The sequence below is a fragment of the Labrus mixtus genome, chromosome 10, assembly GCF_963584025.1.
Source record: "Labrus mixtus chromosome 10, fLabMix1.1, whole genome shotgun sequence".
NCBI lineage: Eukaryota > Metazoa > Chordata > Actinopteri > Labriformes > Labridae > Labrus > Labrus mixtus.
This window is the reverse complement of record NC_083621.1, coordinates 17,883,100-17,905,817: the sequence shown is the minus strand read 5'-3', so window position 1 is coordinate 17,905,817 and position 22,718 is coordinate 17,883,100. Positions and strand designations below refer to the sequence as shown.

The 22,718-nt window shown below is 40.8% G+C and overlaps 2 protein-coding genes across 2 annotated transcripts in view; both read left to right on the top strand.

Moving 5' to 3' along the window:
• The window catches only part of shtn3 (shootin 3), a 36,051-nt gene extending 23,045 nt beyond the window's left edge, over positions 1–13,006 (top strand). Inside the window, exons 6-18 of the mRNA XM_061048585.1 lie at positions 1,295–1,392; positions 1,766–1,847; positions 2,191–2,285; positions 3,695–3,841; positions 5,007–5,160; positions 6,643–6,820; positions 7,686–7,756; positions 8,380–8,483; positions 8,772–8,786; positions 9,938–10,054; positions 10,408–10,537; positions 11,510–11,777; positions 12,314–13,006. Coding sequence (XP_060904568.1) covers positions 1,295–1,392; positions 1,766–1,847; positions 2,191–2,285; positions 3,695–3,841; positions 5,007–5,160; positions 6,643–6,820; positions 7,686–7,756; positions 8,380–8,483; positions 8,772–8,786; positions 9,938–10,054; positions 10,408–10,537; positions 11,510–11,777; positions 12,314–12,449 — 1,595 coding nt within the window. The 3' untranslated portion in view covers positions 12,450–13,006. The remainder of the gene's footprint in view (positions 1–1,294; positions 1,393–1,765; positions 1,848–2,190; positions 2,286–3,694; positions 3,842–5,006; positions 5,161–6,642; positions 6,821–7,685; positions 7,757–8,379; positions 8,484–8,771; positions 8,787–9,937; positions 10,055–10,407; positions 10,538–11,509; positions 11,778–12,313) is intronic.
• Positions 13,007–16,735: 3,729 nt separating this feature from the next.
• Positions 16,736–22,277, top strand: thoc3 (THO complex 3). The gene is made up of 6 exons (XM_061048583.1): positions 16,736–16,949; positions 17,100–17,256; positions 18,702–18,906; positions 20,659–20,820; positions 20,964–21,064; positions 21,786–22,277. Exons 1-6 carry the CDS (start codon positions 16,770–16,772, stop codon positions 21,947–21,949), a joined length of 969 nt encoding a protein of 322 aa, XP_060904566.1. The 5' UTR covers positions 16,736–16,769; the 3' UTR covers positions 21,950–22,277.
• The last annotated feature ends 441 nt before the right edge of the window (positions 22,278–22,718 follow it).

Here is a 22,718-nt window from a genome sequence, read left to right as displayed (position 1 = left end):
CAGGACGCACATTTATACTGACATAGTACCACCAGCAAGTTAAAGGTACAGTACGCAGATTTATACTGGCATAGTACCACCAGCAAGTTAAAGGTACAGTACGCAGATTTATACTGACATAGTACCACCAGCAAGTTAAAGGTACAGTACGCAGATTTATACTGACATAGTACCACCAGCAAGTTAAAGGTACAGTACGCAGATTTATACTGACATAGTACCACCAGCAAGTTAAAGGTACAGGACGCACATTTATACTGACATAGTACCACCAGCAAGTTAAAGGTACAGTACGCAGATTTATACTGGCATAGTACCACCAGCAAGTTAAAGGTACAGTACGCAGATTTATACTGACATAGTACCACCAGCAAGTTAAAGGTACAGTACGCAGATTTATACTGACATAGTACCACCAGCAGGTTAAAGGTACAGGACGCAGATTTATACTGACATAGTACCACCAGCAGGTGGACTAAGAGCCTTTGATATCTGCTGTTTACATTAAGTTTGTTGATGATATGTTAAGCTTTATTTGTGTATTAACTGTATTGTAGTACTGCATTCTTGTACTGCACTGTGTTTACTATTGTACCTTTTAAAAAAAACAGAGTATACAAAATTCTTTGACAGACAATTAAATCATGAAACTCAGTCGGCAACAGACACGCAGCATATAGGAGACAGAGTATAAAAGGTTAAAGCAATAATAACAAATTAATGAAATAAAAGCAATTAACAAATGAAAGGCAATAAAGAGACAACTTCAAAACTACCTTCAACTCTTCTATCTTCTATCTCTAAAGGCATTAAAATAAAAAATAAAGGCATAAAAAGCCCAAATACAAACAAAAAACTGCCCTCAACTTTGCTGAAAGAACTTTTCATATTGCTCCTTTAAAATTGTTATTTTCCATTTACTCACAAGGAATCTTACATACAATTTACCGTACTTCACTCACAATAGAATTTATTATTTAATGAACAGATTTATTTTACTGAACAAATTCAATATTATTAGCGTCTGTAAGTCTCATTGCATACTTGCATTCAAATAAAAAGTAGAAGTTAGACACTTGTATAATATTCATTGTTTTTAATTTATATTTATTCATCCTTTATGTTAACCAGGAAACCCTTCTTGAGATTCAAAATCTCTTCTTCAAGAGTGTCTTGGGCAGGACAGGCAGCAGCACAGTTGATATAATTGTGCAGTTTTTGTCAGTCAGATATACAGAAAAAAATCCTGTTTTTGTGATGACGAATCAGCACTCTTCCTTGTGTGTTTTCTCAGAGCTGAGGGAAACGGTGAACAGCTTGTTGGAGGAGAAGAAGAACTTTGTCTGTCAGGTTCATGAACAGCAGAAACGGATAGAAGAGCTGACGACTCAGGTGAGGAGGGAGAAGTGTGGACATCATCCTGCAGAAACAATTCTTCTACTTCTTCTTTCAGTTATTTTCTATCTAGATTAGAGTTCATGCCACTGCTGAAAATCGATACTTAAGGCAAGAACATATAACAGCATGTAGCATCAGGGACAGAATTACTAAAGCACCATACATAAAAAGGAAATGTAGGTATTTTCAAACCTGGAACTTGATTTTGATATGCTGGGCTATAAAAGACTAATAGGTACAAAAATACAGATTTAATCCTTTCTCATAATATTTAGTTTACCTTTCAAAAAAGGAAAATAAAAAAACTTTCCTGTAGGACTTCGATGAATACCGGTGCCTGATTGATTTTGACTTTCACTCTTTGCAGTCAGAGAAAGATCAGGCCGAGATGAAGGAGCTTCGGGAAACTGTTGAGCAGCATAGTAAAACCATCAAGAGATTCAACAGAGGTGAGTCACAACGCAGCAGACACCGGCTCTGCATCAGACATGTATAAGTGAGGAGACACAACTCCATGTATGTACAACCCCTGGGGTCAGCTGACGGCAGGAAAATGTTTGCCGAATATTATACATATATATATATATATATATATATATATATATAATATATATTATATATATTATTCTGGACATTGTTATAGTATCATGGAACAAGCATGTTTGCATGCTAATATGTTGAATTATTATTGTGAAAAACAAACAAGTCATCCTCTAACTGTTCTGTTTGACTTTGTGAAGTGACATTTCTGAATAGAATTCAAGTTGACACAGACACTGTCTCTCTCTGCAGTGTCTGTGATGGCGACTCAGGAGTACGACGGGATGAAGGAGCAGCTCGACTTGGAGCAGAGCCTCCGAGTGAAGGCCGAGACGTACGCACACGAGGTAAAGAGACACAAGTACAGAAACACACTGCAGGCAAAGTGAAGTGATGCACTGTAACATCCAGGAGCCTAATGTAGTAGAGACAAAATGCAGTAACATATACGAGTAGCATAGTGTTCATTTGTCAGCTGTAGAAAAAGGAACTTGTCCAGAAACATGTTTGAATGTTTTCCCGTTATGGTGAGTCAATTTTTGGTTGTTTTATCAAGATGTTAACTTTCTTATCTCAGAATAAAACACACTGGTTTTCCCGTGATCGCAAATTCATTTCTTGAGATCTTGAAAAAACAACCAGAATTAACTTCTCATGGGAAAAAAAAGAAATAATGTGAGGATGCATCTCCTCTCAGGGCTTTTGTAGAAAATGCAGGTAATTTGTAAGTGCTTTAAACCTGCATTACTTCTAATGGCCAGCAGGGGGGCAACTCCACTGATTGCTTAGTTTTTGTAAATTATGGTTCTATATTGTGTAAAATGTACAATTAAGCAAGGTGTGTTCAAGCACAACGCTACACTGGGGCTAGGGGGCGCTACAGCCAATCTCCCCCTCAGCACTGGGAGAAAAAAAATCCTGGCGGCGTCCCTGGGTGTGTTTAAGTTACCTGTCACTGAGAAGTCTCCATTACTTCAAACTGCCTTATTTAGTAAACAAGAGTTATAAGAGGGGCTCTTAGGAGTCAGGTGTTGATTTTTTCACTAAGAAGAGTTTTAAATTAGTATTTTTTAACCATGAATAACACCAAAAACATGTTTGCCAATTTAGTGCTGCAAGCCAGCTAACTTTGTATTTCATGACCCTTTAGTCCTCTTCTACTCCCGCTCCTCCAAATATGACGTATCTCACTTACAGTTTGGCTCCAATTAAATGGTGATGACCAAAATGGCAAACGTGAGGTTTCATAATGGTCCTTCCACATCTACTTATTTTAATCAAGCAGTAATATGTTTGGTAGAGCTTTAGTAAAAGTTTCATTTGTTTTGGATGTTTGCAACACATTCTTGTCCATCCAAACAGCACAATTTAACATACAGTATATGATGAATGTTAATATTTACATTTCAGTGTTTATTTGTATTCATTAAAGTGATCCACTGAGATGACAAATTACTTTTGCATTGGAAGCTGTGAAGTTCTGCTGCTGTTAGCCTGGGTGATAAACAGTGACCTGCATTGCTGTGTTGGTAATTGATGTGTGATTAATGAAACTGATTAATGAAATGTCCTGAATCTGCTGTGTACTGACCTGAAAAGTGAAAAGCCTGCAGGATGAAAACAGACTGACAGTCGGGCTGGGATGATGTGTTTGAAGTGAAAATGTAGAAAAATGAGAGTGTCTCTCTTTTTGCTTCTCCGTATCTCTGTCCTCCTCCTCCTCCTCCTCCTCCTCCTCCTCCTCTTCATCCTGCAGATGCTGGTGAAGCAGAAGGAGGCCAACAGGCAGAGCATGCTCCTGCTGCAGAGTGCTGAGCCCAGCATTCAGCTGCTGAAAGCTCTGGAGGACGTCGCTGCCGTCACTAAAACCCTGGAGGAGGAGCGTCTGCAGCATCAGCAGAAGGTAATCCTCCAAAACTTCAGGCTGTTGCCCAGGAAGCTGCTCTTCATCCTGTTAGAGCTGACGGCACTCTGACTGACGAGAGAGCAAGTCACAGTCTAGTCTCTGAGTCATCATCAGACCTTTTCAGTCAGCTTAAGGTGTTCTTAAAAGAAAATGCAATGTGTCCCCCCCCCCCCCCACCAGACTTTAATTTTGTTACCCCCATCATCCCTTGTGTTTTAAATTTCATTTTAAACTAATTCATGTGAAGCTCAGTGTAAAGCAAACTAAGTGGCCTTCTCTTTTAAATACAGTATGGTTCCATGTTGATGAATTTTCCTTGAGGAAATTAGTCCTGGACTACATTTCTGGAGCACAACTCATGTTTTTATATACAGTACTTGTATACGGGGGGCCGGGAGTTGTAATTCACAAAAACTGAGCAAGAATGCAAAACGCTTCCATACATTTAACATAATCTGTATAGTTTCTTAATATAATAGATAACAGAAATGTGACTCTGATTCTCTCTATAGGGAAGCACAGAAATCTTGTATAAGATCGAGCATTATTGTATAAAAACCTTGGGAGTTATGAATACTTTAATCCTGGAGTTACATTCATTATGAGGCTCCGCTGCCCCTCTCCAGGATGGTGGCCGCGTCACATCTTACAATCCGGGAAGTGGCATCTCTGTGACTGTGTGTGTATATATATATATATATATATATATATCTATGATAGTTGGCCTGTTTCAATTTCCATTGTTCCCGATCCAGTCGTGTGTCCCTCTGGAGTAATAGTTTGTCAGAAGCATTAGTCCATCGTTGTCAACTTTCAGCTCCAGACCTCTATTGTGGAATTTGCCTTTTCTATTAATGCGGTTGTGTTTTTCCTTGCTGTGTATCATATGTCATTGAAAACTGGACAACAAAACCTTTTATCGATTTCACCTAGCTCACTCAGAAAACATTTTTTTCAAGTGGCATTATATCTTCCGGTTTCAGTGGCTTGTGTTGTTACTGTATGTTCCTGAACTTAAATATGGACCTTTAAGCTTAAAGTCAAACTCTTAAGTGGCTTTTTAGACGATGCTTATCAATTAAGATTTAACAGAAGATCATATCATCGTCTGCATTTAAACAACAGTGTGTGTGTGTGTGTGTGTGTGTGTGTGTGTGTGTAGGTGGAGAGCCTGCAGGCCCAGCTTGAGCAGAGCTGTGTGACGAAGCAGCTGGAGGCTCTGCAGAGACAGCTGGAGCTGCTAGAGGAGGAGAAGAAGGAAGTGGAGGGACGACTGGAGCAGACAGAGAAGAAGAACGAGGAGCTGCAGAAGAGAGGTGGGAGGAGGAGGACACACACACACACACACACACACACACACACACACACCACGCATAAGAGGCAAAAAGTAGGTGGGGCTCCTTAGTTAGATGCTGACATAGGAATAGAAAATGCAGGAATTCACTGCATAGCAACAGAAATGCTTGTTTCTGATTGGTTGGCAGCTCTCTGAGTGAACATGGGTTAAACTGGACACATTTTATTGCATTGGAGAAACTACTCCTGATACAAAAAATGATGCAATCTCTGTATAATTGCTATTGATTTTAGCTAAGATGAATTGATATCTGATGGTTTTCAGTCACAGGACATTATGCATTACAAAGTGAACAATAACTGTGAGTGTTGACCCAGATTGGGAGCTCTGACTGGACTGAGCCACACCACAGCCAGACTGAAATCTGCAAAGTCTGATCAGCTCTGTAGTTTGTAGTTTAGTAATGTCTATCTGATTTAAAGGCTGCCATTTAAACTGCTTAAATATTCACTGAAAAAACAAAGACATATGTGATGTGGGTGGGAGTGGGTGATCTGCCTCCATCTTAATTAGTTTTTTTTGTGCTGTGTAGATCTAATGGATCTAAACATTTACAACACCAACAAACTCACAAATGAAAGGTGTAGACCAGCAACTCCCATGATCCTCAGGGCAGAAAGAACTGCATTTTTTTCATTGGAGTCTTCTGGCATTGAAGAGATTGACTTTGAAACGGTTGTTTCCTGTTAGAAAAGGGGATCTTGTCATTGCAAACAATATGTTTTACTTATTGATGCTCTCAGACATGTAGAATAAGAGTGTGAGCCTGCCAGTGGCAAAAATCAATCCCTTTAAGAGGATGTACTGTACTTAGTAGTTTTACTGGAGCAATTCCAAACCTTTTTGTTCATTTCAGTCATGAAGATCCAAAATATGTTTTAAAAAAAATAGTATTCAGGTTTAAAAGCACTAGAATTCCCTTCAAAGGAAAAATACAGAGTTCAGAAGCTTTAAGAGTCATGCCCCGCTGTCAATGCAACGTCTTCTTCTTGTTTGTTCTTCTTCCTCTGTGTTTAGTTCCTCTGTTGACCACTGATCCATCTGCTGCAGGAAAAACTGGCAGAGTGCAGAATTTCTCCCTGCATGAGACATGGCATCTGTGTGTGTTTTTTAAAATGGGTCACGTGAAGTCAGAGCCAAAACCCACCAACCGACTTCACCCAGAATCCGTTAAATAGGACAATAAATACAGAGGCCTCTTTCATTGGCACTGTGTTAACAGAGATAGTGTGTCGGGAAAGAGCGTTCACTCCGGAGTGAAACGTGGAGGTTTAAGGACTTCCCTTACTATCTATGGCTTCTACAAACCAACCAATCAAATGAGACAAAATTACATGAGAGTAATTAAAGCTTCAGGATTAGTGGTAGAGGCAATATTATCAATAACAACAGTGCTGTATTGAATGTAAATTAACTATTTCTTCTTGTTTTCTTTCCATAGTCCACGAGCTCCAGGAGGAGACCCAGAAACATGTCCCGATGACGACCGTCACAGGACCCCCTCCCCCCGAACCTGGGGTCGCCCCGCCTCCTGCCCCGCCCCCACAGCCTCCCCCTCCCCCTCCTCCACCTCCTCCACCCCCTCCTCCTCCTCCCCCCTCGAGATGCAACCCCCTCAGGTGAGGAAGTGATCAACAATCACACGTTACGCATCACATCGCACCCTTCCAAGTGTTTTAATGTTTACTGTCCAGAAATGAAATGATAAAAACCTCAATCCAAAAAAAAAGAGGACCAGAGGACAAACATTGAAACATCTTTTATGTAAAACCTTAGGACAGTGTTGTTAGGCATCTTTTCAGACAGTTAAAAAAAGGAGTTGATGTGCCTAAATATGGAGTTATTAGTGTTTGGTTTCAGGTAATCATTCCCTGTTAAAGGGGATTTGGGGGATTTTTTTTAATTTACTGGGTTAAAAGTTGAAAGACAAAGGCTGTACAGACTTTAGCATTTTGCACAGGTGCATTCCTGAAAATGTCAGGACAGCATGCCTCTGAAATCGTCCTGACTTGCCTGTTCACACATGTCCCTCACAGCGGTTGACTTTCACTGTTGCACTTGGACTAAAGGATGACGAAGAAACACAGTCTGACACAATAATGGCAGATTTTTGCCTTTATATCAATGCTATGTACTGGTAATTTTGGATGTATCCACAGGATCAACAAATGAGTGAAAAAGAACAGACCTGCAAGCAGTAAAGATCATAAAAGGGGCTTCATTACATGAACGATGATTGCACCGGTCCGTCATATATAAATATCATCACCCCCGCCTCGCTCACTCGCGGTGAATTCTCCTGAATATTTCCTGCTGCGTTCACATATACGCTCAGCTGACTCCTCGCACTGATATCACTCAGGGGATGGAAGGAACAAGTCTGGGTATAGTTGAGGTACTTGTTCACACATGCAGCTGGTGTGAACAAGGCTAATGAGTGTTGTATGCTGAACAGGACTCTGTTCTTGTGTCGCCTTCTCTCAGCTCTCTGATCGCCATCATGAGGAAGTCATCAAAAGGCTCCAAAACTGCTGTGAAGGCCGAGCAGCCTGCAGGTGAGACTACCACCGCCTTTTTACATCTACGCATCATCACATGTAGAACAGCACGTCACTGAATAATGTCAGAAATGTGGATACATTCCTTCATCACAGAATGAGACATTGTTCTAATGTCAGGGATATAGTAATGTTGTTTTTGTAGTTTCCACATCAATCAAGTCAATAAGGATTTACTTACAGATACTTCATGACATTGATGCAACAAATAGCAGCATCTCTGATTAGCAACATGTCCAACAATGGTTTAAAATCAACTCAAGCTAACAAAGATACACCAATCTATTTACAGGTGTTAAAGCAGAATATCTCTGATTTAACCCAAGCTTCATGATCTCATTGCACACGTCGTCCCACCAAATCTATTACATTTGTATGTATTATTCAGCGTGTAGGATTTTATAACCAGGATGTAGAATCATATGTCCAGTTTTGGTGCACTGTTAAAATTAAATTCTGATGTAATTTCTGCGTGTTATTGGGATTCTGTTTTATCTTTGTGAGGAATGTTATGCTGCTGTTAGGCCCGGAATCCCTTGTTAAACAGATTTTTGTATTGATCAGTAAAAAATAAATCAAATTCAAAATGTTTATGTTACCACTTCTCTTTTTCTGTGTAGCTGGCGAGGGTGTGGACGACGTGAAGTCGAAGGCGGTGAATGAAATGATGGAAAGGATCAAACATGGCGTCGTCCTGCGGCCGGTCAAGAGTCAGGATAGCAAGGTGAGGACGAGCCATCCCGAACAATAAATGACAGTAAAGAACTTTGATATTTGTTCAGGTAATGTAGAAAATACTCTCGCTAGCTGATGAGTTTCTGGAGACAGCTCTGATACGACTACAGAGTATAGCACCTAAAGATCAGGGCGTCATTAAAACCTGTCAACTCTGTTCTGTTGTGTCTTCATGTTTGTTGAAGTCTGAATTCACTCTGGCTGATTGCTCTCTCTCTCTCTCTCTCTCTCTCTCTCTCTCTGTCTCTCTCCATTTGTCTCCTTTGTGCCTCCACAGAGAGTAGCAGTAAAAGTGAGTATATTGACGTTTACATCAATCTTTTGTCGAGAAGTCACCGATGTTTCCATCCCCCTGACCCCACTGACCCCACCCACACACACACACACACACGCACACACACACACACACGCACACACACACGCACACACACACACACACGCACGCACACACACGCACACACACACGCACACACACACACACACACACACACACGCACACGCGCACGCACACACGCGCACGCACGCACACGCACACACACACACACACACACACACACACACACACACACACACACACACAAAACAAAGCAAACCACTCTCACTTCCACTTAAAATATCTTCCCTATGTGAACATGAAGGGTTGATGTTCATCTCTGTCGGGAAGCTTGGAGGCCTTACACCAGTGTGCCAGATTTACAATCATTTCAACTAGCAGGAGAAATGAAGTCTTTTTTTTTTTAATCCCTGACATTGTGGCTCATCAGAGGTCTAAGATTAAAACCAGAACAGGTTATCAGTGGGCTAGTATCATTTGCTGAAATGTACTTATTTCAGACGGTAAAAGGATGTAGGTTGTTTTTCCAATACCAGCAGTAATAAAAGCTTGTCTGTGGAACATCAATTGCAGAAAACAAAGCTCTTTTGTTTCGTTTTTTTTTAGAGTTGTTTTTGTACAAAGAGCATTGCAGCAGTACCGTCTTCCCAAAATAACTATAAACAGCCAAACCGAGCGTGATGGAAGCTAAGAAAGCTTTTAAAGCATGATGTCACGATGATAAAGAGGCTCTGTGGTCAATGACTGTTAGACATGAGCAGCGGACGAGGGCATGCTCAATAAGCTCAAACCTAGTCTGCACCCATATAGGCTGGTAATGTAGAATTATTTTGAATATTTAGAATTGCTGCAAAAGCCATGTAGGCATGGTTGACTTCCTTTATTCTGTAGAACGTTCAATGAAACAGTTAAAAAGAGAAGTGGTAATAAAATGGTCCTCATGTCTTCTGGGTTTATTGGAAATGTGAAATACTTTAATGGAGGATGCACATGTCCTTTTCAAAAAGCTGCAATTATTCAACGTTTTTGACATGCAACATTTGAGCCATGTTCAAGCTCTTGTGTTAAGAAACACAAACAAGGAAACTTACTTTTGTCTTCTTCCCCAGCCGCCTCCAGTCGTTGAGGAGAAGCCTCAGCAGCAGCCGCAGCAGCCGCAGCAGCCGCAGCAGCCGCAGCAGCCGCAGCCGCAGGAGAGCGCCATGGAGGAACTGAAAGGCATCTTGGTAAGGAAAAATGGCTTTCTGTTAACTTTTGTTGCAGACGTGGGGAAATGTTTGCCATTGAAGATAAGAGCTCAGAAGGTTTCAAAGTGTGTAGTACTTTTCATTTTTCTCTTCAAACCTTATCTCTTGACGGTTAGTCATTTAGAAATAAATAATAAGGCCACGGTTTGAATTGAACAGGATCCCATTTTTTAATAGCTCTGACATGGACCTTAAATGACAAACACATTACATGAATTGATATCTCTAAAAGTCAATGTGTCATACAGAGAACGTGAAGTTCTGTGTCCAAAGGTAAACAAAATGGGTGTATATTATGCAGTCTCTGAAGTGAAGGATGCATTTACCTACAGGAGACGGTGAAGCGGAGCCCCAGCCGAGGCTCTCAGGAGTCGGGGCCGTCGCCATCGGGGAAGAAGGACAGCGAGCTGGAGGTCATCCTGAGACGTAGACGCAACAAGGCGGGAGAATCTGGCTCAGGAGGTAGATACACACCCGGGAGAGTGATCCTAATCTGTTCTTAATTCAAAGAAAGGCTGAAACAAAGAGGTGCAGATGGCATCAGTAATCTAAGAAAACGCAGAGAAAGAAAAGACAACAATTCTTAAAAAGTATGTCATCTTTTTTCCTCCCTGCTAAGTTATGCTGACTCATCTTACAGTGGTGCAGCTAGTATTCAAATCTTTAAAGTAATCTGAAGTAAAATCACACCAAACTGATAAAATACAACACTACAAGAACACATTAGGCTTTCAAAATCGTACTAAAGTATGCTGATTTTAGACAGAAAATAAAAGTATTGCGTAATGATTTATTGATAAACTAGAGGTGATAACATTTGTAGTTTGGTCAAGTGTTAACAGAGGTCACAGTTTTGATTCCTGCTTGGAACTCTACAAGACGTCATGGTGTGAGGGAGAGCCAGTCTGAGCTGCTGTGTCTGTGTGTGTCCAGTAGAGGGCGTTCTGCACCACAGAAATAACACAAACTGAGGTCAGACATCTGCAGACATGGATTTCTCCGCTTTTCTGTGATCCAGTTCAAAGTCTGAAGTAAATTTGACCGAGCGGCAACCTTCAACGGTGTTGAAATAGGAAGCGGAAGTGCAAAATCCTGCAGTTTGTCGAGGGTCCGCTTGAGGCTGACCCATAAGTCACATACACACAAGAGGCAAAAAAGCCATTTTTACAGCATAAATGAACTTGTTTACAGCCTGGTACAAACAATAAAATAGTTCTGATGACTCTATTGTCATCATTGGCACATTGAAAACCTACCTATTGAAAGGGATCAAAAACTTGAAAGGTGAGTTTATTTTTCCATCAGCAGGCTGTTTCTGGAGGTTGTTCTTTAAATGTTGTTTTCGACCTTTGCTGCACGTCCTCTGCCAGCTGAGCGAAAAAATCGACTACAAAACAAGAAAGAAAAATATATCGATTTCTCTTTGTCCTTCAGATGAGCGGGAGGGCCAGATGAGCCACGTCTCCTCCTTGGACAGCCTGAACGGGAGGCGCACCAGCAGCGACTCAGGCAAAGACCCGGAAGTACCGAGGGTCGGCTCAGAGAGACGGGGGTCAGGACCCGGGCCCATCGTGGCCAGGAGGAAGAGCTCAGACACAGGCAAAGAGCCCAGGGTGGGCTCCTGGCAGGAGAGGAGGTCCTGCAGCTCGCTGTCAGAGAAAGAGACTGCAGAGTCTCCGGTCAGCAACGGCTGCATCAAAAGGTGAAGCGTCAGGAACATGAACCACACCAGGGAAGGGGGATGCAACTGATGCTCATATTCACTATGAACTGAGGCTCTGAATATATGTGTATTTTTAAAAAAGTTCACCTTTTTTTGTTGTGTTTTTTTTTCTAATTTGGGGTCTTAATGTCTGAAAGGTACACATGTTTTGGTTAATAGGTCAAGTAGACTACTTTTGCCAGCATTTTTTTTTTTTTTTGCCACTGTTGTGTTCTCTGATGTAAAATTACTTTTTCTATGGAGTCTTTAAAGAAGTGATGTTACGTTTCTGTCTTCTTCAAAAAAGCATCTCACTCTTCAAATAAAAAGTCAAACTAGAAACAATTACAGCCTGTTTGCAGCTGCCATCTGAAACAAACGTCTGCAGCAATTGAAAGCTGCTGTTTTGTCATTTAGCCATGTGTGATTAGGACCCAGGTCTAAGAATAACAAGGTTCACACAGTATTTTGCTTATAGACAATATCTCATTGTTGTAAGTCGCTGACTTTTAGCTCTCTGTGTCTCCGCTCCACAGTGTCGGGGGGGACGATCAAAACGTCACTGAGAGGTGTGTCCAGTCGAATGGAGTCGAGCACACTGGAGCCGGAGAGGTCGCACACACCGCTGTCTGCGATGGCCCCGTCAACGGCAGCACAGACGCAGAGTGCTAAGAAGGACTCTGAGGATCCCGGGCTTGGTTCTGTAATCTGGTGCATTTGATTGGCTGGAGAGACAGTGATGTCATCCAAAACACACGCTCTGATCAGAAGGTTTAGGGTGCGATCACACATTGGCCCTTTGATTTATTGACTTTTTAATGTTGTGTTTTCTACATTTGAATTTAAAATATAGGGTTAGGGTCTGTGACATCACAAGACTAACATGTAGCTAACTTATTGAACATTGTTTTAGCCTCAAGTATTTGTGGTTCAAACATGCTGTGTGTGAACACACTCTAACCTGTAAGCCATTGGAGAAACCCTGACACCTGGAACAGGATGTATCCCTCACTTGTTAGTAGTTGAGAGATAATATCCTGGGGATTGTAAAGTCTGATAGATATGTTGCGCATTATGTACAGAAGCTGTTGTCCTCGTCGCCGAGGCTGTGGGTTCAAATCCGACCTCGGCCCCTTGCTGCATGACATCCTCCCACTCTCTCGCCTCCCAACATTTCCTGTCTCTCTTTAGCTGTCCTATCAAAATAAAGGCATAATAGGCTAAAAAAATATCTGTAAAAAAAAAAAAAAAAAAAAAAGGAAAACCCTGATTACGGTTATTGCACAGCGATAGAAAATGTTAGCTGTAGGGATTTATAACTTGAAGAATCTGAAGGTTGTACAAGTAAAACACCTGAAAGGGGTCAAAATCAATCTCTTATTTACAGCTTTTTGCCACATTTCTGGCCGTGCAGCTTATTAGAACAATGCAGATGCTTTTTTAGGTCTGGCAGAATGAGTTATATCTGAACCAGTTCACCAGCCTTCATTCGTTGCATCTCCTGTTGGTTTGCTGTTAGCCTGGCAAATCGACGGGCGAGGGGCAAAACGGCCGTCTGGGGGTGGTCAAGTTTTCAGAGCTATCATTTCCAGGGGCCAGACAAGTATTTTCATCCTGAAGAAATGAAGTTTACATCAGAAAGTATGCCCTCTGCATAAGCTGAAACACAACACCTCCACCATCGTTAAAACCTCAATCTTAGATTCCCGTTCTAAGTATTAAAATCTCAATAGAGTTGGACATTAAGGGGGATACAACTACTTCAAATATTCAGTCAAATAAACCGAAACATGGACATTTGAGTCATGGCTAGGGCTCTCTCTCTCTTCAATGGCTTCTAATTGGTAACCAGAGCTTTTGTGGATCTGCTGCACATCGGTTACAGAACACAAACCTGTGGATCCTGGAGGACGCACTGACTGAACTGTACGAGGGAAGCTGCAATTGTTTTGCACAGAACCTCAGTTTTTCTTCAAACACTTCAACTTGTACGATGACTGCAAAGCTTTAGGATGATGTTTTTGTTTTTTTTTCCCTCTCAGTTTGATGCACAAAGGATCTGTTTAATATCACTTTGTGTCATCAGAAGGAATGCACTGTACTACTAAGAATCAAGCTCTCAACTTTTTCTGCTTTTCCTCCAACTAACCCCCCGCCCCCCCCCCCAATCTTTACTCCCAGGTGTAGTCGAGGTTGCACAGGTTGATTTATCTTTTGTCAAAGGTTATTGGCTCCTTCCATGGCACTGAAACATATTTTACTATCTGGCTGATAGTTCTCTTTATAAAGTCCAGAGTGAACCTTTGAGCTCTAAACGGCTGGATGTCTTTAGCCCTAATTGTGCCGCCTCGACTGTAGTACGCAGGTAATCAGAGTATCTCATGACCATGAACTTTCTCTGTTACGTTCGAAAAGGAGCAAGGCTGAGTGAAACAGCTTTAACATCCAGGGTTGAAACAAATCGTCCAGAAAGTTTCTTCTACTTCTGCTGCTGAGGCTCCCATCCAGGTTTCAGCGTGTCGACTATCAGTGTGTGAAGGTTTCAGGTGGAAACCCATTCAAATGTGAGTGATGTTGCAAGTTAAGAGGAAGAGAACGAGATATTTCTCCAGTAACAGCAAAGACGGTAACACTGTTCAAACTAAATCACATCTAACAGAAATATCTCAGGGTCCGATTGGACAAGATATGCACCGAAACGTTTGACAGGAAGCCATTTTTTTTTTTTTTTTAAACTCGTGGTTAAATGATTAAACATCCTTTAGGAATGAGGTGCTTGTGTACGTCGTCTACCTCTCCACAGACACCAAACCTCTAATCCTACACGTCCTGACTTGCAATTTTGTGGTGTGAAATCTACTGAGATACCTTTGTAATCCCTCTTATCCGGAGATGTCTTCCACACGCCTTTCCTCCACTGGGTGCAGAGTCACATACGCACATTTTCTGCGACGCCCTCGTTGTTTCTGTACTCGCTCAACACTAGCTCATCGTCACATCTCACCGTGCATTCCTTGACTTTTTATTTTTATTTGTAGGGCCTACTGTCTATATATATATATATATATATATAGCCTTCCTTACATGTGATGCAACCTAAGGAACTTTTAAAAAGTATGCAATTACATAAGGCACATTTGTATGATGCTTTCACACCTTGTCATTCTTTCTAATAACACAGATTTCCACATTTAAAAGTGCATTTTGTTCCGTCCATTGGGTGTATCTTATTGAAATGCAAAGGACCAGGTGTGACTAGACTGTTAAGCTGCACATCAAACAACCCATCAGAGTCGTTAGTAATACCACAGGCCTGAATATTATGCATATCGAGGCCTTGCACTGGCCTTCAGGCGACCTGCAGCGGGGTTCTACTTTAGGTCCTTTTACTGATTAAATGTTAACCAAGTGTCGTCTTAACAAAGGGATTTACTGACAGAGTTCGGGTGACTATAGGTATTGTGTGTGTTTGGGATATAAATAGAGTGTTTTTTAAAACATTGATTTTCATTTTAGCATCACTTGAAATAAATTGCAATTGAAGCTTAAAGCTCGTGTTGTTTGTCTTTATTTAAAGAAGAAACCAGAAAAGAAACTGATGGAATGTAGGATATCTAGGAAACGGTGTACATTAAGATAGTTTTGGCTTCATTTTTTTTCTCTTGGAAATGTCTTACTTATTATTATTTTGTTTGTTTACAATTTGTTAAAAGAACCCTTTCAGTCCTTTTTTAATTTGTATCATTTCAAAATTGATTTTTATGCACATCCCTAGGTCTAAGAGGAAATTACCTGACATCATGGATGTAGAGTCAGCATTATACTTACTGTAGTTACTGTTATTCATTTGTTCTACAGATATAGCTTATTAAGGCCTGCATGCATCATGTAATTACATTTTTTCTATGCAAAGTATGGGCACTGCTTGAAATACTGAAGTTCCAACCAAAAAAAAATCACTTCATCGCATGTGATGGTTGTTTTTGATTGATTTTTAGTGTCCGATTTAAAAAATGGCTTCAACTATGAAACTTAGCCTGAGCCTTTAAGAATACTTTATTGTCTGTATGCCCTTCCACCAACAGTTCATGAACTGTTAGCAAGTCCGAAAACAGCAGCAAGGGCTATTTGTGTTACAGTTTCCCCTAAAGTGTAGGCCGAAAAACCTAAACAATAGGGCCTACAAATTAATTCCACATTTAAAAAGCATACAAGCAGAACCACAAAGCTATGGAAGCCCTTGTAGGACATACCTCCATACATTATATTTTAGCTATTTATTCATGTTGATCTATTTTATTCGAGTTATGTCAACACTACATGCTCTAATTGAAACCTGCCTTTATTGTCAAACTGGCTGCAACAGTATCTCAGTCTGTAGGGACTTGGGTTAGGAACTGGAGGGTCGCCGGTTCAAGTCACGGCGCGGACCAAATGTGGAAGTTGGTCTGGTAGCTGGAGAGGTGCCAGATCACCACCTGAGCACTGCTGAGGTGCCCTTGAGCAAGGCACCAAACCCTCTCCCCACCAGCCCAGGTGTGGGCACGCTGTGGGCAGCTCCGTCACTCTGACATCTCTCCATTAGTGCATGTCCATAGGATCCTGTTTCTGCATGTGTGTATATTTCAGCCTACGTGTGTGTTGCATGACTTAGAGTGTAAAAACATAAATTTCCCCTTCCAGGGATCAATAAAAGTAAATCTTAAATCGTAATCTTAAATCTTAACTCGGGGGCTGAATTAGAATGGACTTTTATTTGAAATTTACATTTATCCTACATTTGTTTTATGGGCTATTTGATCAGCAAATTTAAAAAAAATGGTAAGATAGTAAAATGTATGATTAAGAGAATATTCCAAAGGTCAGGGTTACATTTATTTTAGAGTAATGTAAAGGATAAAGGTTTGGTCCGCACTCCGAAGCAGCAGGTGGCGATACTGCTCACATGTCCCCTTCACCCGCCGCCGAGATATTATGACGTAGAAGTCCACGATGGCGTCGCAGTACTACCAAGAGATGCAGGAGAGCTTCAGGAATAACAACAAAAGTCGCGAGTTCCCGGCTCACACAGCGAAAGTCCACTCGGTGGCGTGGAGTTGTGACGGCAGGAGGCTCGCGTCCGGCTCCTTCGACAAAACAGCCAGCGTGTTTGTCCTGGAGAAGGACCGCTTGGTGAGTCGGTGTGCGGCGGTGATGGGCTACCATGCTACAGTTAGCATATCAAATATACTCAGAGGTGTATATAGAGGTGTACGTGTAGGGCTGAGGGGATTATTATAACCACCCTCCTGAGTCCCTTTTAACTCGTCCTGTTCCCTTAAGGTGAAAGAGAACAACTACAGAGGCCACAGTGACAGTGTGGATCAACTCTGCTGGCATCCAACAAACCCAGATCTGTTTGTCACAGCGTCTGGAGACAAGACCATCCGGATATGGGACGTCCGGACCACCAAATGCATCGCCACTGTCATTACAAAAGGTGAGTGGGACCTCCATACCTGCAGGTGTTGGCTTAGGTCTGATCCACATGAAAGTGCACACAGAAAAATGACTGAAGTAAAATGTCAAATACTACTTTTTTTTATATATATATTTCTTATCAAACTGAGCTGAGAGGAAGGGGAAGAGACACCTGAGTACCATGAAAGCAGCTATGAAAAAAACCACAATAGTATGTGTGAACTTAAGTGGAAGTTAGAATGGCTGCAAAGTTGTAGCCTGAAGCTGAACAGCAGGACTCCAGACTCTAGTTTTCACAGAAGATATTACACCTCCTACGACTGACCAAACACGCTGCTGCATCTTCCCTGCTGCTCTTTTTCAATTCAATCAAATCAATTTTTATTTGTATAGTGTCAACTCATAACAAGTGTTATCTCGAGACACTTTACAAAAAGCAGGTAAAATACCTTACTTCTACAATTCTACAATTCACTTAGCGGACGCTTTTATCCAAAGCGACGTACATCAGAGAGTAAGTACAACACAAGCAAGGCTCTAGGAAAAAAAAGGGAACAATGTCAGTAAGAGCAAACGATCAGCTTTGAGTCCGATTGGACGCACAGGTGCTGACAGGAAGTGACCAGAGGCAAAGCACAACATTGAGGGCAGTTCTTGAGAGCTCTAATCAGTATAGAAACCATCTTATAAGTCATTGTTATCAAACAAAAACCATCGTCACAACCATCATCATCATCAATGATATCGAAACCGTCATCATTAAGTTTGTAGGTATTCATGAAAGAGCTGGGTCTTTAGCTTTGTCTGTTAACATTACAAAAGAGCAGGTAAAAGACCTTACTTACTGTTATGTTACAAAGATCCGGCCTATCCATCATGAGCACTTTAGCAAAGCAGCAAAAGTTACAGTGGTAAGAAAAAACTGCCTTATTAAAAGGCAGAAATCTTCGGCTCATGACCAAACAGCCTTCACAGGCCTAGACTGCGCCGGGCTTGGAAAGGGAGAGATGGGATAAGATGCAGGAAGAGGGATAGGGAGCAAGGGGGTGGGGGAGGGGGGAGGCAAGCCGTCCATCAACGAGAGAGAGAGAGATAGCACCCCGACAAAAGAGAATTACAATAATCCAATCTGGAGGTAACAAATGCATGAACTAGTTTTTCTGCATCATTTTGCGACAGGATATTCCTGATCTTGGAATCTTCTCTCAGTCCAAATATAAAGAAGAGTAAACTAATGCATATAAAGTAAAACCTTTAACCAGAAAATGTAATTCATGGAGTGTTAAATTTATGATTTTAGGGAGGTTAAAATAAATATCTGACAGGAAGGTGGTTTGTTTACAAGATTTTGTATTTGAGTGTGTGAAGGAGGGAAATAACCAAAAAATATTAAACAGCTTAACTATTAAAGTGTTCTCCATGAGAGGGATGTCAATTACAAAAATATATTTCTTTCTTTTTAAGGAGAAAACATTAACATTTGCTGGAGCCCGGACGGTCAGACCATCGCTGTCGGAAACAAAGACGACGTGGTGACCTTCATCGACGCCAAGACACACCGCTCCAGAGCAGAAGAGCAGTTCAAGTTCGAGGTGAACGAGATCTCTTGGAACAACGACAACGACTCATTCTTCCTCACTAACGGCAGCGGCTGCATCAATATTCTGAGGTAGGAACCCCAACAGATCCGAACTGGGGGGGGGGGGGGAAGTTGATTTTGGCATCTGGCAGTTCTGTACAATTTCTCCGCACACAAACTCTGAATGTGTCTTCATTTATTCACGAGAATCTGTGCTCACAGTCAGTTCTCACACTCTGACACCTGTCAGCTGCTGTGTGAAGCCTCTTAAAACTGAGGCTGTGATGTTAAATACTTTACTTTGAGATTTTATTTTCCTGCAGAAAACACTCACTGTTGTTTTTTTTTCAAAATCAGACCTCAAGCAAGCCGACCTAAGATTTTCAAAGATTCCAATACTTCAATACTTTTGGATAGCACGTTTACCAACGATATTTTAATGATCGGTTGTATCAAAAAATGCATAGGAGTTAAAAAACTAAAGATCCTTAGTCATATTTTTAATCCAAAGCTGCCATGTGGAAGAGGGAGAGAGGACAGTCTAAAATGCACAAATACATTGGCAACTTCTTTGTGCAATTTAGACAGAATGCAGGAGCTTTCCTGCTATTTGCAAATTTTACAATTTGGGTTCCAGGCCATCTGTTGTTGTTGTTGTTGTTGTTGTTGTTGTTGTTGTTGTTGTTGTGATATTGAATTGGTTATTGATATTGTTTTAACTTTCCTATCATCATATCTAAGCTTAAGATTCTGTTGTCATGACAGCAGATATCAAGGCTGATGATGCAAGTCTGTAGAAAATACTGAATCAAGCTGTGTATCTTTTTCGATTTCCTTTTCACACATTGGGGTGAGTTCTGTCATTTTTATAAATATGACAGGATACATAGTAACTTTAAAAACCGAAAGAGTGACAGTATGAAAGATGTGGGTGAAGAGACCACTCTGTTCCTTAGTTACTTGTGAGTATTTCCCACACCTAGACTTTACCTTGGAGGGCTGTATGTCTCATAACGCCTTTTAGTCATCTGTCTGAGAGAATGCAAATTCAATAATCTCTCTAACCTTTGCGTAGATCTTTGTTTTTCTCTTCTGAGGGGTCTGCTGACTACAACAGGGTCTTCATATAAAACAGATGAAGGGTTATGTAGAATTAACACGGTGAAATAACAAACTTAAAAAGTAATGTTTTCAAAAGACGATTGTTGCCACAACAGCTTTACAGTCTGTGAAACTCGTCCTGTCATGGGTTTGCAACTGGAATAAAGTGCACGTGTTAACGCAAACAGTCGGCCGTTGACTCATTGAAGGTTCAAGTCAAAGTCAAAGATCTAGTATTGCATCTTATCACTCGAGCTAAAACATGTAAGCTCTACTATTGCGTTTTAAGGAGGACTATATTTATATGAACAGCTCATCTAGTGAGACCACAAATGTATCATCTCATCGTCCACACGAGTACCTTTAGTGTGACATTGCTCTCTTTAGTTTTACTCTTAAGTCATTGTGGCGTCTTTATTCAGTAAATGTAACCCGTAAATAAAAATATACGCACAAGCATGAACTGAAAATCGTGTCTGGGATATCCTCCATGTTTTTACTTCCATCTCTACACAACACTGTGGTTCCAAAGCCCACTCAGGTAAATGAAGCTTTATTTTCAAGGTTTTGGGTAACACACAAATCATTGTCAACACTTCTGCATTGCGGTAAAAACTAGGAGATAAATCAAAGTCAAATTCACCGGATGAAACGATGACTTCTGGAAAATCTCTGGTACCCAGTGTGAACAGCCCAACAGTATGAGAACAGGGTCAAAGTGACCATTGTGTTTGTTTGCAGTTATCCCGAGCTGAAGCCAATCCAGTCCATCAACGCTCACCCGTCCAACTGCATCTGTATCAAGTTTGACCCCACGGGGAAATACTTTGCCACAGGAAGTGCAGACGCTCTGGTCTCACTGTGGGACGTGGAGGAACTGGTGTGTGTCCGCTGCTTCTCCAGGTCAGTCTGCCCACACTCCACTTTGACTTTTCATCAGAAATAAATGTACATGATAACATCCAACAACTCGCTGAAATCATTACCTGCCCCTGTTACCTGCCCCTGAGTTTATATAATCATTGTTTTCTAACGTTGATGTTTAGGTTGGACTGGCCAGTGAGGACTCTGAGCTTCAGCCATGATGGAAAGATGTTAGCCTCAGCCTCTGAGGATCACTTTATAGACATCGCTGAGGTGGAAACAGGTCAGTACCACTGACATTTAAAATATAAACTAAAATCTAAGACTGCCAGATTGACTCTTAGTCTTTTGAATGTAACATTTTGGCAACAGGTTATCATAAAACCATGTTTTGAGGTTTAAAAAAAACAGCCTGTCCTATTATAGTGGACCTGTTATTATCAAAATCAGTCAGGCAGGAAGTATAGTTTTGTGTCATTCTGTTGCTGTTAGATTTTTTATTTAATTCCCGACCTGTTTGCAGATTTGTTACAATTATAATTCAAATATTTTGTAAACCCTAACCCCTTCAAACATATTTTTTCTTCTGGTTTTGCTGAATGTCATTACTGATTGAAAGCGCTTGAAAATAATGTTTTTAAATCTTTCACTTGTCTTATTCAATCAGACTGTTCATACGGCAACTTTCAAACCATGCAGAGTTTTTCATACTGATTTACAGCCAACTGAGTGAAAAACAAACACCAGAAGAAGGCAGGAAAGTTAACTAGAATGAAATATTTGTAATACATGATAAACAATCAAAGACAGTGCAAGCAAGGAAATTATAATTATGAAAAAACAACTAAAGAAAGAAAAGTTTAAAGACATGTTGTTAAAATGTTTTTAAACACTTTTATTAAAAAGCGGCTTCAACTCTGTGATTCTGCACTCTAAAAATGCTCAATTCAGTTGTTTGTAAAATGTAAACTTTGTTTCCCTGCCTGTACTGTGGATTTGTACAGGAGAGAAGCTGTGGGAAGTTCAGTGTGACTCTCCGACCTTTACCGTCGCCTGGCACCCCAAGAGGCCGCTGCTCGCCTACGCCTGCGACGACAAGGAGGGCAAATACGACAACAACAGAGAGTCGGGCACCGTCAAACTGTTCGGCCTTCCCAATGACTCTTGAGATTGATCAGAGTTTTTTTTTTTCTTTTCCTGGTGAAAATAGTGAGCTTGTATTCTTCTGATGCAGTCTAGTCTGACGTAAGGAGAAAGAGAAGGAAAGCATGCATCATACTGCTCGGAGGATTCAGTCCATTTAAGCTGTAACCTGTAAACATAACAGTTACCATTCACCACCAGCAGATGGAGCAGCTCTCCCAACTTTAACCTGAAACAGCTGATTTCATTCCGTTTTTACACACACATGAAAACACAACTCCCCAGTGCTGTAATATAATGCTTTTTTGTAACATATGCAATGTTTTTGATATTAAAATTGGTCTCTTTATTAAGTGTATGTGTCTCGAGCCCTTATTTCATCACTATATCTTGATCCATTCTCATATATAACGGTAAATAAATGCAGTTATTGTAAGAAAATATGCAGATTTAAGGTTGGATTATTCACTGAAATAAACTAAGTTTACAGCTACTGTTTATAAACAAGTAATGTGTCCTGATATCACTATCAATTATTTATAATTTATGTATTATATCTGTCAAGGTTGTAGGGCTAAACGGTCAAATATTAGCCAGGTTCTTACATATACAGATTATTTATATATTACAATGTATTGAATAGGTTTATGATTGTTGCCTTGATGCAAAGCTGGAGTACAAGGCACGTGTAGTTTTTATGTTAAAGGCCCCAGCAGAGCAAGCATAGGAAGACACAAATGTAATTACCCTGGACCTTGAACATGCCTTGTCTGCCTGCAGTGTTGTGTAAGTGT

Excerpts from the sequence above, each read along its gene's own strand:
- thoc3 (XM_061048583.1), top strand. The coding sequence starts at position 16,770 with ATGGCGTCGCAGTACTACCAAGAGATGCAGGAGAGCTTCAGGAATAAC. Across the intron at positions 16,950-17,099 it reads TCCTGGAGAAGGACCGCTTG|GTGAAAGAGAACAACTACAG; the intron begins GTGAGTCGGTGT and ends TGTTCCCTTAAG. Across the intron at positions 17,257-18,701 it reads CGCCACTGTCATTACAAAAG|GAGAAAACATTAACATTTGC; the intron begins GTGAGTGGGACC and ends TTTCTTTTTAAG.